The 15,046-nt window shown below is 42.3% G+C and overlaps 1 protein-coding gene across 1 annotated transcript in view; it reads left to right on the top strand.

The window, feature by feature from the left end:
• GUCY2F (guanylate cyclase 2F, retinal) overlaps window positions 1-14,074 on the top strand; it is a 64,505-nt gene extending 50,431 nt beyond the window's left edge. Inside the window, exon 19 of the mRNA XM_014960608.1 lies at window positions 13,936-14,074. Within this exon, the coding sequence (XP_014816094.1) occupies window positions 13,936-14,074 (139 nt within the window). The remainder of the gene's footprint in view (window positions 1-13,935) is intronic.
• Window positions 14,075-15,046: the final 972 nt, after the last annotated feature.

The raw sequence follows: 15,046 nt of genomic DNA, 5'->3' as shown, positions 1-15,046 counted from the left end.
GATGTAAAAAACATGTAAAAAACATTATGTAGTTAAAGACTTAATGATGTTGCTGTCATGCAAGCGTTGATGAGCAAAGATTGAAATTCATTAAGCCACTTTGTAGCTTTGCAATGCCTGACTTTGCAAACGGAGTACTCCCTGTTCAGCTGTCACACGCTGTTTGCCTGGAAAGGATGTTGTGGTCGGGACTTGTTTGACAAGAACAGCATAGTCACCCACATTAAAGCCAGTCAACCTTGACTCTCTTTATAGCCAACAAAGGGAGATTCATGCTCAGGGGACTGATTCGACTGGCCTGCTTGGATGTCTGTATTAGATGATGAATCTCCCTTGCAAGATGCCTGTTTTATTGACTGTAAAGAGGACTAGTTCAGAGACAGATATCTGACAGCAAACAGAGTCTGGTTTTACTTTGTCTCTGACTTCCCCCTGCAACCAAGGAAGCACCGAGACTTCTACCTTGAGAGTAGGTTCTTCTCAACCTGGTTTTATCTTCTAAAAGTCATGTGTTAGGCCTCTGTTGACTGTTGAGTTTCTTTCCCTAATCCTCAAAGTGCCTGTCCTCTGGTCACATGTGCCAAAATCAGACTTATGCAGGCCCAAACTGTTTCTAAACATGGATTGTAAATGACAGAAAATACTTCAGGTCCAGAAAAGAAAGAGGAGGCAAAAAATGTTCCTATGTACCCAGGATCAGGGGATCTTGAGCATTCTTGTCTAACCTCAGAAGAATCCACCATTAGCACTGCAGAGAGGGAGGGGATCTTCTGCTCTTGTCCCATGCCCCTGATCTTCACCATTCTTTTGCAGTATTTCTGTCCCCATAGATCATGAAGCAGCAGTCGAATGATTGTGAAATAATCGGAGGGAAAAAAAAGTTATAGGAAACTGAATCTGTCCTAGTGAGGGGTCAAAATGAAAGCTATATCCAGTAGAAGTCAACTGTCAAATGGCAGGAAGAAGTAACTGGGTGTTAGAGCAAAGCAAATATTTGGAGAACTGCCTCATGCATAGGCAGATAGGTATCTGATGTTAGATCCTGTTTTTCCAGCCTTATCTTGATGATTCGGTTTTGTACCAGTTTGTGAGAGGTTGAAAGTTTTTCTCTCTTTTTGGCCAATAAGCTGTTTTCAAGTCACTGCCTCATACACTTCCATGGGGATTTCCTCCTCTGTAGGCTTTTGAGCTGCAGCAGGAGATACTGAATAAATTCCTCTTCTATTTGTCTTTTACATCCTGTCCTGAAGCAACTCATTCTCTATTTCTGTTTTTCCTTTCCACGAGGTCCATGAACATTTGCTTCTAGCTCACTTTTTATTTTGTGAGTTGGGTGGCCTAAACATCTACAGATGGGCAGTTGTGGAGGTCTTGCTGACAAGTGGTACTTATTAAGAGTAGGTTAATAAATTCTCCTTGGTCTCATACTTGGTCCATAGTGTGGAAATGGAAACCTCTGGGCCATGGGTTTAAGGGTCATCTCCTAGAGGTGGAAGTTCTGTGTGAATAGTGGGTTCGAAGTAACCCTAAGAAAAATTATTTCATCTTCATTAAAATCTCTAGATCTGTGTTTGACATCATGAGTTATCTCCTGGGACTCACATGGACCTGGACAACTCGATGAGCTTAGTTTCACTCATGGTCTGTTAATGCTTCTTACTGCCATAGCATGTCATGGCCCTTGAGATACGGAGTAATCCAGGCCTGCACTGCAGAGGCTTGTGAAAAAGACAGCAGCTAACATCAAAATAAAACACTAGCTTTCTATTATTTCCCATGACATAAAACCCATCAGACAATTGAAGCCATAAGCATAGTCTTTGGCAGGATTTCTTGACACGAGAAGGCAATTTTCCGGCTCTGGTAGGCAGTCATGAGCAGATCTATCTATGATCAAGTAGCTCATAGAGCTGTTCACAGATGTCTAGGGACAAATCAAGCTTCATTATCCTACTGTGCTCGCAGTAGTCTTGGCACCTGAGACCTGGATAAGGGTCCTTGACCTTCCAAAGCTGAGTTTATAAGGAGGTTAGAAGCCAAACTTCAGTAAACTTAAAAATAGGGAAGAATATTTAGTTATGTGATTGGAGTAATACTAATGGTCCAGTAAAATACTGTGATAACAACCCCTCTGGCTGAAATTGCTGAGAGAATACATCTGATTGTCTAGTAATATACCTCAATCCACTGCCAAATGACTAACAAAGGAACAATCATTTCACCTCCGTAACTGGAATTCAATTGATATTCACCAACCTCTCTGTTTAATCCCAATTACAGACTTATTGGAAGCATTGGTTGGAACATTCTCATTGATTTCCACTGTGTACCAGGTTTTCATACCTTTAGAGTTGTGTAAGGATGTTCAGATAAAAGCGCTTCACTTGTAAAATCCAAGTGCTGTGGGTGACACAGCTCACACAAGATACAAAAAAAATTAATTAAGAAGAAACGTAGTTCAGTTAAAGACCAAATACACTTCTTACCACCCCTACTTTCTTCCAATCGTGCATAAAACCAAATCAACTAAAAGGAAATTCTTAAAATTATCCTAAGGCCAAGCTGCTTGGGGTCTGTATATCTGATCTCAGAAGCAAAAAGCTTACTGAAAATCAAGTAAGAAACCCCTTCACAAGCTCTTTTTATGGAATAAGGTGGAAGTTCAGTTGTAGTCCCAGGACACAGGGAAAGTGCAAATTTAATGTCCAAATTGCAGTCCTGGCTCCTGCCCCTGAGAATTTTCCTTTTTGAAGGATAGCCTTCTTCTTTCTAGGCCTGGTCAAATCTCATTTTTTCCTGCTTTATGTGAGAGCTTTAGGTTAACTTTTCATCTTGTAGAATAGGGCAGCAGTTCAATAGGCTCCTTAGTCCTTTCCTTGTTCCAAGGCAAATTTCTACGCATTCCCTGGCATATGTCTGCCTTGTAATGAATATTATTTCTCCTTCTTCCTCGCAGCTTGCTAGGATTTGTATCTCAGGGTTGTGTAAGGATGTTCAGATAAAAGCGCTTCACTTGTAAAATCCAAGTGCTGTGGGTGACATAGCTCACACAAGATAGAAAAACATTTAATTAGGAAGAAACGTAGTTCAATTAAAGACCAAATACGCTTCTTACCACCCCTACTTTCTTCCAACCATGCATAAAACCAAATGAACTAAAAGGCCATTCTTAGAATTATCCTAAGGTCAAGCTGCTTGGGGTCTGTATATTTGATTTCAGAAGCAAAAAGCTTACTGAAAATCAAGTAAGAAACCCCTTCACAAGCTCTTTTTATGGAATAAGGTGGAAGTTCAGTTGTAGTCCCAGGACACAGGGAAAGTGCAAATTTAATGTCCAAATTGCAGTCCTGGCTCCTGCCCCTGAGAATTTTCCTTTTTGAAGGATAGCCTTCTTCTTTCTAGGCCTGGTCAAATCTCATTTTTTCCTGCTTTATGTGAGAGCTTTAGGTTAACTTTTCATCTTGTAGAATAGGGCAGCAGTTCAATAGGCTCCTTAGTCCTTTCCTTGTTCCAAGGCAAATTTCTACGCATTCCCTGGCATATGTCTGCCTTGTAATGAATATTATTTCTCCTTCTTCCTCGCAGCTTGCTAGGATTTGTATCGCTGTATCTCAGAATCTTGTGGGTTGGGGCTCCATTGTGCAATAGCCATGGAAGAAAAAAGCTTTCTGCAAAAGCTTTGTGCTGCCACAAGAAATAATAGCAGATTGGGGTGGACATAGAGAAGGTGTGATGATGATATAGCAAAATGATGAACAAAATGATGATATTTTGAGCATATTGAGCAGTCGAGCAACAACCTACCTCTAGGATAGATTTTTTTTGAAATATCACAGTCAGATAGGTTTAAAGGAAAGCTGTGAGCTTTTTTGGGGATGCACCAGGAGACTAGCTTTAGGGCTGAAGAGCAGCCATGGAAAAAGCACAAACCTGCTAGTTTATAAATATGGGATGTTGGAAGTTGGCATCCTGCGATGTATCAGCGCCGGTGGAGCGCTCCTCTTGTCCAAAACAACGGAAAAGATACAATGCAAAATCACAGATGCATTTGGCAAAGCACTGAAAAAATATCTAGCACTAGGAAAAAATGAATAGCTAAAGAAATTCAGAAAACAAATCAACCCAAGAGCTGGATCATGTTCATTTGCAATTCCAAGGAGATGAGTGACATACTCAGTCTTCTGACTTTCCAACTTTTACCATCCTGTTTCAGAAATCCTTTGCTCTGCTACTGAATATGGTGTTTTCAAGCAGCAGGAGTCCTCTATCCCTGGAGGCAGTTATATCTAGAAACTTTCCCTTTCTAACTCTATTTTAAATTAGCTAAGAAAGTTAACCAGAAGGGGGAAAAAAAAAAAAGAAAGAATACAATTCAGTGAAGAAAGATACAGATTGTGGGTCCTCTTAAGGGGTTTTCACCCAGAGCCCAGGGAAAGAACATATGAGAGTTTTGGATTTTTGTCATTAAACCCAGATCCCTTCTCTTGTATGAAATCATACAGTGGGTCTTAAGTCCAGATGGGCTGATAGAGCATCCAGCCCACCACCACCCACAACCATTAGTATAACCTGACTTGAGAAATCACTGAAAACTGAAGATGCAGACATGGGTTAGGAGGAAGTTTTGGGGCTCTCTCATCCTCACATGCATGAAGACCAGCCCTCGAGGAATTACTGAGATCCTTGTTGGAAGATGAAATTGGTGAGAAGCAGTGAAGGATGCTCATAGATTCCATCTCCCAACACCAGATGAAAGAATAGAAATAAGAAAAATTTGTGAAGCAAACAGCAGTGAAAAACTTTTGCTGTCCTTACATAGCTGGAATTATACAACAGCACCACAACATTTCATAAATAAACTTTATATAACATGTAACAAGAGTTATTTGGGGAAATCAAAGCATCCTCTGGCTCATAGGCTTGATCACCCAACGTCAGGACAGATGCTTTTTGCTTCACAGTCAGTGCTTTCTTCTCAAATTATTTCTGAACTCTTAACACAGCAGCAAAATGAAGAAAAAGAAATATTCTGGTCATGGCTATGGTATAATGCAGGTGAGAAAGAAGAATTTTTCTCTGAAAGCTGATTGAGGGGAGAAAAGGAATGAAAGCCGGTGGCTTATCTCCCTTTGAACAAGGCTCTCTGGCTTGGAATGCTCTTGTTCTAGCTGATGTATTTAAACAAGCTCTTTTTGAGCAAGCTGAGGTTTCTGAGGGAATTGTCTGGAATATTAAATTAAAGAATGACTGCCCAAAGCAAGAAACCCTAAATGCAGTGTTCAGAAAGTCAGGCAATGGCATTGTTTGGCTGGAAGATGGGATTCAATGTGTTGCCCTTTCTTCCATGGATATTTCCATGGATTTAGGGAAAGGTAGTTCTGGAACTGTGCTCAGGATCTGGCTGGCTTTGTGGATCATATTCTGGCTTCCAGGTATGGCCTCAGGCACAGCTGAGGTGTGCCCAGACGTGCCTGGATGTGCCCAATAGTTTCTCCTGTCTCACCCAGGCAGACTGGGAGATAAAGTGGGAGGAGAAGGTCCCTTTGAAGGATGTTTTTGCAGAGGGACAGAGAGCAGCACCTCGGCAGCAGGAGATGCTGTCTATGATAGGTCCTGGCTGCAGAAGTTCATTTGAGGGTGTTTCTCCCTGGATCCCTTGAAAAAAGAAGCAGAGGGAAGCCTGGTGATGAGTGATCTGAGCTGTCTGAACAGGAGCCAGCTTGAATCAAGGAACATTTTTATTGTGGTGCACCCCCTGAGTGGGCTGGCCAAGTGAGATCTCTCTCCCATCAGGGTACACTGCTCTCCTTCATGCCATCTAAACAGGCTTTCCTGTTACATAGCAGCCCAAACACTCTTTTATGAGTGACAGTGTTGAGGGACAATAGGGAATAGTACCATCTCAGAGCTGCTTTTTGCCTCCTCTGCTCCCCAGCCAACTGCTTCTACAAAGCTACCAGCCATTTACAGTAAGAAAAAATGGAGTACAATGAAAGTGGGTTACAATAAAGTAAACCACCTGCAGCCATTTACAGTAAGAAAAAATGGAGTACGATGAAACGTGGGTTAAAATAAAGTAAATCACCTCAGAAACAAGTAACCCCAGAGAAAATCCTGACTGGTTTAAAGACATAGGTGTGGGAAGCAGTCAATGAAAGGGCTCCAGGGGTGGTTGGAGCAGGTCCACAGGGCTGAGATGTAATAGGCTACCCAGGGTACCTGTGCCTCGCAACAGGGTATTCATTGCTCCAGCACATGGGTTTATGCGAAACAGGGAGAAAGGAAAGAAGAGAAGACTGTGCCTGCATCCGTAGGACCCAGGTCTTAAAGCAATTTAAAGGGCTGAGATGTAATAGGCTACCCAGGGTACCTGTGCCTCGCAACAGGGTATTCATTGCTCCAGCACATGGGTTTATGCGAAACAGGGAGAAAGGAAAGAAGAGAAGACTGTGCCTGCATCCGTAGGACCCAGGTCTTAAAGCAATTTAAGTTGCAGTTGTTCTTACCAAAGGGCATAGCGTGGGCAACTCAAAAAGATGCTCTGTGTATCAGTATAAGACTTTGCCTCTTGTCACTGGGAACTAGAAGCTGTTCTGGCTGCCTAAGGTTCAAGTCAAGGGGTTGTGTTTTAAATGCTCATAAAAAAATCATTGTGACACACCACGTTCAGAAAACAGAAGGCAAATTCCTTAACAGTCCAGAGAGCTGGGGTGCAGGACCTTACAGATTTTCTCCTGCTGGCTTTGGAAACAAGGGGGTGGGAAGAGAGGAGCTTGGAAAAATAACAGCTGACTTCAGACAGAGGGGTTTTGCAAGCGGTTGGGATGGATCAGCTTCTCCAGCTGCTCAGACATTAGTGAGTTCAGGAGATCATAGGATCACAGAACAGTTTGGGTTGGAAGGGATCTTTGAAGGCCATCTAGTCCAACCCCCCTGCCATGAATTGGGACATCTTCAACTAGATCAGGTTGTTCAAAGCCCCATCCAGCCCTGGCCTGGAACGTTTCCAGGGGTGGGACACCTGTTTGGGCAACCTGGGCCAGTGTCTCACCACTCTCATTGCAAAAGATTTCTTCCTTATATCTAGCCTAAGTCTTCCCTCTTTTAGTTTAAAGCCAGAGAGATGGGTCAGTGCTGTTTACCCTGGGTCTTTCTTCTTGTTATTCATGCTGTGGATGAAAGACAAGTCATTATCAAAGGTTTATTTGACAGTTGTGTGAGCAGTGTTTGGAGGTGGAGGTCAGGCAACCTGACATTGCATTTGATCCTCAAATACACTGGTCACGTCTTCTCCTTCTGGGGGTCACAACCTGCTTCACTATTGTGCAGAAACAGGCAATGACCTCCTCCGCTCCCCTGTGGATGAAGTCCTGCCCCTCATGCTTACCCATGTGTGGCTGAATTTTGCTAGGATTTCATCTTATTAAAAGTTATTTACCTCTAGCATAGACACTTCCACCTGAGCTGGTCATCTTACACACCGTCTAGAGTCAGTGCAAAGAAACAGGACCTTCTAGATGCAGGTCCTGCTGCCCCACAGAGGACATCTACTTCGAGATAAACTCACACTGTGGTCCAGCAGTGCCTACTTCCCACCACTGGCTCAGAATAGAGTACAAAATATTTGGCTTAGATGGAGACACCTCTGTTGCAGATAGCTAACTTTCAGAGAGATAGCAGATAGCTAACTTTCAGAGAGATAAATCCCACCTGAGTTGTAGCTTCCCAGAAGAAGCCATTCCTCATTCAGGTCATCAGGATTGTATCCTCCTGGCTTCCCTGTCTTTGGGACCCAGCCCTAAAGGCTCCAGCACTCATGGGTGGGTTTATAAACATGGATCAATGCTTCTGTAAAACTGAAAGATGTTTCCAGAGCTGAGGATTTAGATAAGGAATGGAAGAACAGCTTGGCTGGACGTTTCCATTTGTGGGACAGAATTGGCAAAAGAGCTGAAACTTGACTCTGATCTCCCTCGGGAAAGGCTGTTAAATTTGTGCTAAGCTTTCAGGGAAAACTGACTGTCTCTAGGGGCAATAAAATAGGATTTCCATTTGGAAATGTGCCCACACATTTGAGAGCTGAGAGTTTCTGAAAGCAACACTCCTGGAAGAGCAGAAGGCACTGAGGACTGGCAACTGGACTAACGGAAGGCAAAATCTTTGCAGCAGTTTTGTTCTGCTCTTCCCTTTGATGAATGAGGGGGAGGATCAGATGAATAATGGAATAATTCTCCCAGGATTCATCTTGTATAATAGATTCTGGATACAGCCATGATAGATATCTGGTTTGTGCTCCTCAATCAGTGAAGTCATTCATCTCATCCTGGGAGAAGGATCTAAGAAGTGCCAAGTGTCCTCTGGAAGTGCCGGGCGATACAGATGACAAAAGATGCCTGTCTCAGAGCAGGCACCTAACTTTGGGACACCTAAAATTAAATGAACTAATCTCACCCTTTGCAATAAGTCAAGCTGAAGTGATACAAGAGGGGAACAAATAAAATCAAAACCAGGCCCAATGTTGGGGTTTTTTTCCCCTTTTTTGCACCAGAAGACACTTGTCTTTCACTCGGTCTCCGTTACGGTCTGTTCTTTATTGCAGATGAAACTGAACTGGTTCTTTCTCTAATGGCCTACATGTTCACTGCAGGTGTAGAGCTCATGGGTTACCCCCGGAAGAAATTGCAGAGTTCAAAAGGAGGAAAGCTGCAAAACTCCTTGGCAAAAAGGCCTAGATCTGAGGTAGTAGCTGTAGGACAGTCCCAACGTAGCTCCGCTGTTTAGTGTCTGCTTATGTGTTATTTGTCTGCACTTTTGCTGGTTTTAGTGTCCTGCCTCTTTTTTTTTTTTTTTTTTTTTCCCTTTTGTGGTCAAAAATACCTATTATACTTTTAAAGTGTCTCATTCAAGATGCTTGGAAGAGCAGCAAAGCTGGCTGGAGATAGTAGTAGCGTCGTTGGGTGATTTCCTGACAAATTCATGACCTGTTATCACATTAATTCCTGAGAGAAAACACAGTAATACTGTGTTTACCTGCAGTGTATTATCAATCCACTGGATGTCAATGTGCACTGTGCCAGGAAGAGCCCAGTCCATGGTAAACACAGAGATAAAGCTGGAGTTCAAGCCTGGGAGAATCCAAATTGCTCATCGTTGCTTTCCTGTAATGTGTGTCTCCTGCCCAGCGTAATTCCCTACCTCATGACATGAAACAGGGTGCAACTCTGTTATTCCACACTACGGTACCTACTGGTACAAGGAATAAATGTGGATTTAGGAGGATTTAATTGGAATTCAGAAGCTCCATGGAGTATAACAGCATGACCTGAGGTGCCTGATAAAATAGGTGCCACCAGAGCAAATCTGGCATACCAGCATGCACACCCACATGTGCACTTAGAAGGTCTGATGTCCTGTGAAAATGCTGCATGGTTGGGCTTTTTTTTTTCTAATAATAGGTCTGAAAACAGCCATAATGCTTCTATTCAGTGCTTCTGAACTAACATAATTTCTACTTTCTTAGAAAAAGGTGCCTAGGTATAGCCTGGTTACAAACCAGCCTATATCAAGCTGACAGATTACTCTAAAGAGTAAAACTACATCCAATTTTCTCACAAGGAAAAAAACCCAGCAGAGCACTTTTGGCTGTGCTACTCTTTCCCAGCCACAGCTTTTAAAGATTCAGGGGGTGTGACTAGGCTGCTTTATCTCCCTTAAGAGATTTTTAAATTTTTTGTCTGAGGCTCTCCCTATTCTAGGAGCTGGGCAGAAATTCCTCATTTAAAAAAAGATGTAAATATGGGACATACTGTGCAGAGATCATCATAAGCACTACCATATGTGAACACTCACTGCTAAATATAAGCTCCAAGGCACATAGGCCCTGCTGATCTACACCTATGAGCATAAGCTACCTCTCTAAGGCCAGAGACAAAGAGGATCTCTCACTTGGGTTAGCTCTGCTTGATTAAAACTGCACGTATGCTGATAGTAAAATATTTAGCACATATATCATCCACAGAATTAAACTTCTGCACTGAAGCAAGGCTGATTAGCAGTGCATTATGGAGAACAGAAGGTCCTCATTAGCCCACTTGGCTCAATTCATGGGAAACAGCAGAAAAATCAATAAGGCATTTATACCTGGAGCTTTTCAGCAGTCCTAGTTCAATCCTTCTTGCGTGCATGAAGCTTTCAATGAAGGCAATTATGTCCTCAGCTGCCACTTGTTCCCATGTGCCTGCTTGGTGGCTTAGTGATGTTTCCAGCTAATCTATCTTAGACATTTATGAGGAAAGGGATCATGCCATCAATAAGCTTGTTTTTCCTTGATAGCAATAAAGGGATGTTGTACAAGGATCTCAGATGTACTAATCTATAGTCCATTCACCCAGTTTACAGTCCCATTAAGAGTTTCCCAGAGTCCTTGCTGTGGTAAGACAGGGATCCCCATCTCAGGTCTTTTGGAGCGTTCTTCTGGCCTGGAGTCTAGAGGAAGGTCAAAACTCCGCTCCCTATGCTCAGAAAACAAATCCTTTAACCCTGAAAGAGTGACTGTGGACTCTCTTTTCCTTGGTGGACACCTGTTTTTGAAGACAGGTCATGGTTCTGGGCAGATCTTGATAAAAAAGTGCAACAAAACATGAGGAACAATGAAGTGCACCTCCAGTAACCTGGAGATAACCACTAGTGATCCTTCTTCTGCTTTCTCCTGCAGTAGGATATGGGATCTTAACATGGACCGACCAGTACACCCATGTGAGTGGGATTTAGCCCAGAGCACCATGGCTGTCTGTGACATTTATGCAAGGCTGGCAGATGAAACAGCAGCTACAATAAACCATAGCATCTCAAATACTGCTAGTCAGTATCCTCAGGCAGCTGAATCCCACTCCAAGCATCTTACGATGCTTCTGATATGGAGAAAGGGATTTCTCTCTTTCCTTCAAGGCCCGGCAGAGAACTGTCACGCAGAGAGGTTAATGACTCCCCATCATCCCTAGATTGATCCCACTTTAGAGGTGAGACTCAGACTCCAAGCAAGTCAGTCGGAGTTCATTGTGGAGTTCAAAGGGGTGTTTACAGAGGGATCCATGGTGTACAAACTGTAGTGCCACCTTTATTGCTCTTTGCTGACCTTTAGATACATAAGTATATGGGTAGTGTGTCCTGCATGGACAAAGGATCAGTCTGGGATCACCTAAAAGTATCGAGGCTCAATTTTTAAAGTTATTTTCTCTCCTTTATTTTTTTACCTCAAGACTTTGCCTCTTCCTCTATTCTGACCTCTCCTCCCACGTTTAGTGATAGGAGACCCCTCAGGGTTCTTTCTCGTTCAGGAAATACAGTAAGCACCCAAATCATTGCGTCTTTCTGGGCAAGCCAGTTGTGGCTGATCAGCAGTAAGGGTCTGAAAGTTCTCTCAGGACAGGGTTTTTGATAAGGTTCTCTCTATCCTCAAAGGTGAAACCCACACCTACACAGAAACCCATACAATTACAGCTTACACCTTCAGCCCCATTGCAGGTATAATTTCAGATGATCTAGCCTGCATGATCTCTTCAAAGATTAAGACCAGAACTGCAGTAACCAAACACTCATTACTATTGATTTTTTTTCCCCATCTTATCTTTCTTCTCTTCTCCATTTCTTCTGCTCTGCATCAGCTACTTCTTCTCTCTTGCTATGCAGGGACATCTTCCAGCAACACACTGGAAAGGATATCTTCTTTGTCCAACCCCAGAGAGGCCTTAAAAAAAAAAAAAAAAAAGACATTTCTTTTCCTTATTTCCTTAGTAGTTGTAAATCCTTTGGGATCATCTTTGACAAGGGCATCAGCTCTTTCTCATAAAGCGCAATGAATGAATTTTCATGGCAGATTCCCCACTGAATCCTAAATCACATTGGGTTGGTAAGGGTTGATACATTTGAGGGATTTCTTAAAACTCAGCAGTTTGCCTTTAGATCTCTTTTCTGGTTTTGGTCCTTGGTTGTTCTTGGTTTCCCACTGAGTATGAGAGTGCAGAGACCATGATGTGTGCTGAGTTTGGAGGTCCTGGCAACTACTTCTGTTGTATCCAGATTTAATAGCCAGTCCTCAAGCACGCATAACCAGACCATCAAACACCATCTGCAGAACCTTAGATCAAATAATAAAATAAAATTGCCTTGAATGATAACAAAAAAGAATTAGATATGTGGTGTTACACTACAAGGTGTCTGAGTGGTCAACCCTGCATGCCTGGTCCTGGTGCCAGTGTTATTAGTTGACTTTGTTATAGACTTATACATACCTTAAAGTATATGTATATACTTTATAGATATCTAATAAATACTTTAAGGACAGCTCATGCTGTGCTGTTATGAAAGGCAGTTTCATTAGGCTGCTTAACAATTCTATATTAATAATTGGTCATTAGTGTAACTGGTCCTTGTGCCTAATAACATTTTTTCCCCTCATTTCAAGACCTCACGCTCTTGGGACCCCTGTTTCATGAAGTCAGTTTTACATATATTTCTGTTCTAAAGTAATTGCTGGTTCATTGTACACAACAATGATGTATACAATTTAAAGCCATATATATTCGTATATACACAATGATCTCTCAACAAGTTCTTTTTAATATCTATATAATCACAATGGTGTTATTAGTATGGGTTAGAATTTCATTCTTTTTAGTTTACAACAGCTGGAATGATATTTTCTTCTATTATATGTGGTAAATTTGATGTTATGTGGTGCTTTATGCAGCACAGGACAGCTGCAGAGTTGAGACCTACCTAAAGCCCATCCATTCACTCTGCTCCTGGCTTTCTGCAAGTCTGTGTCTGAAACCCCCAGTACATTATGATAAGACTGTGCCTACTGACAGATAGAATCACAGAATTGTCTAGGTTGGAAGGGACCTTTAAGATCATCTAGTCCAACCATCAACCTAACTCTGATTAAAAAAAAAAAAAAAAAAAAAAAGAAAACCATACAAAAGAACCCCCTACATTACTAAACTATGCCTCCAAGCACTATGTCAACCCGTCTTTTGAATACCCCCAGGTCTGGTGCCTCAACCACTTCCCTGGGCAGTCCATTCCAATGTTTAATAACCCTTTCAGTATAAAAAATTTTCCTAATATCCAATCTGAATCTCCCCCAGAGCAACTTGAAACCATTTCCTCTCATCCTATCACCAGTGACTTGGGAGAAGAGACCAATCCCCACTTCTCTACAACCTCCTTTCAGATGGTAGAACCGGGGCATCAGGAACACTTAGCAAATGATACTCTCCAGCCCCATCACATTGGTTTAGTAGCCTGGATCTAGATGTATCCTCTCCGTTAGCCCAGCTGTTAATTCCTAGTACTCAGCAGAGCTTCTTCTCCCAGGAACAGTGCCAGGCTAAGGCAGGGAAACAACACCTGGATCTGAGATGAATGGCAGGGCTTCCTGCTTCTTTGCCCATCCTGTCTGGGGCTTGGTGAGACCATGGGGCTGTCAGAGCAGCTGGACCTTCAGATTTCTCATTGGTGGCAGTGAATAACCTCAAACCCAGAGAAACCCAACTGATGAACAGGGAAACTCTGTTATTACCAGCTAGGGGCTTTATGTGGTTTGTGATGTGCACTTAGGAATGTTTTTCATGAGCAACTGAAACCCTCACCTGTTTTTTATTTAAATGTAATTTGCTTTTGTAAAATGGGTATCCTTGGATGAAAGCTCTGTGTATCCCATTAACCCATGCAACGGCTCCAGCGGTTGTATGGTCTACTGGGACCACCATGTCATTGTGGTTCTCAACCAGCATCCCTCCTTGCCTGGTGCTTCTTGATGGCTTTGAGAACATCTCATGTTTCTGCTTTGTCTGACACAAAATGATGCACAATGAAAAGCTATTCCTTAGCAAGCAAGGGTTGCTAACTCCTCCTCTCTTCTCCATTTTACAGCTTCCACTGGCCAGATGTGTTGACCAAGAAACTCAAATCTGTCCTGAGGGGCACAAAGAGGACACTGACAAAAGCAACCTTGAAAGAGCTGGGGAGCATGAAGGAGGCCGGAATAAGTATTGAAGAGGATGAAATTTGAGAAGAGTACAGCACAAGAACTAGTAAGATCAGGATGTATACCTTGAAGCCAACCCAGCAGAGGAGCTCACACTCTCCATTTAATTCCATTCCAGCCAAAACCAGTAGAGTTAACGAAGCCTCTTTGCTCTTGCAGAGGGTGAACCTGAGCAGGCAGGTGAATCCTGACCATCACCTCTTGTGAAACTGGGTACCAGAAGGTGAATCCTGACCATCACCTCTTGTGAAAGTACCAGCTCAGGGTTGTATGTGTGCATTTTTGGCAGGGATCCACTGGGGAGGAAAGCGATGGGAATGGTGATGGTAGTGCCAGCTCTCCATCAGCATCTGTCACAAGGATGAGCCCAGAAAACATTTTAGCTAGGTCTGCACGGCAGCACAACCATGTCCAGCTGCACTTGGGCCTGTATTTGAACAATAATGCCAAGTGCTAAAATGGTTTAACTGTTTTGCATTAAATAGGTTTTTGTTGTTGTAGGAAACTATGATTTCATGAAAATCAGTGCAATTGAGAAGAAAATGATTTTGACAACAATGAAAAAATATTTTTTACTCCCCCACAAGGGGAAATTTTGAATCAAAATGTTTTGTTCCTGTGTGTCAATTTAACCTGAAACATTCTCTTTTAAATTGACATTTCAGCTGCAAATGCCATTTTAATGCTATTTTCAAACTGAAATGACAGTTTTGAAATGAAACAGTTTGGTATGAATCAATATTTGTTTCCAAATGCCAAAATGTGATTCTGCTCAAAATGTCAAAATATGTCATCTTCACAATTCCAGATCTGAACTGGAAGAACATTTTGTTTTGCTTTATACACACACACATATAGCATATCTAAAACATTTTACGCTTTTCATCCCAAAGCAGGATGAAAATGGAATGCCAAGATATTGGAAAACTGAGAGGCAGAGGATGACATTCTGCAGTTCCTTTAGCTGAGTAATACGCATAAGATTTGAATTTTCTT

The sequence above is a fragment of the Calidris pugnax genome, unplaced genomic scaffold (genome assembly GCF_001431845.1).
Source record: "Calidris pugnax isolate Ruff unplaced genomic scaffold, ASM143184v1 scaffold270, whole genome shotgun sequence".
NCBI lineage: Eukaryota > Metazoa > Chordata > Aves > Charadriiformes > Scolopacidae > Calidris > Calidris pugnax.
The sequence above is the reverse complement of the archived record's forward strand: the minus strand, read 5'-3'. Positions and strand labels throughout refer to the sequence as shown.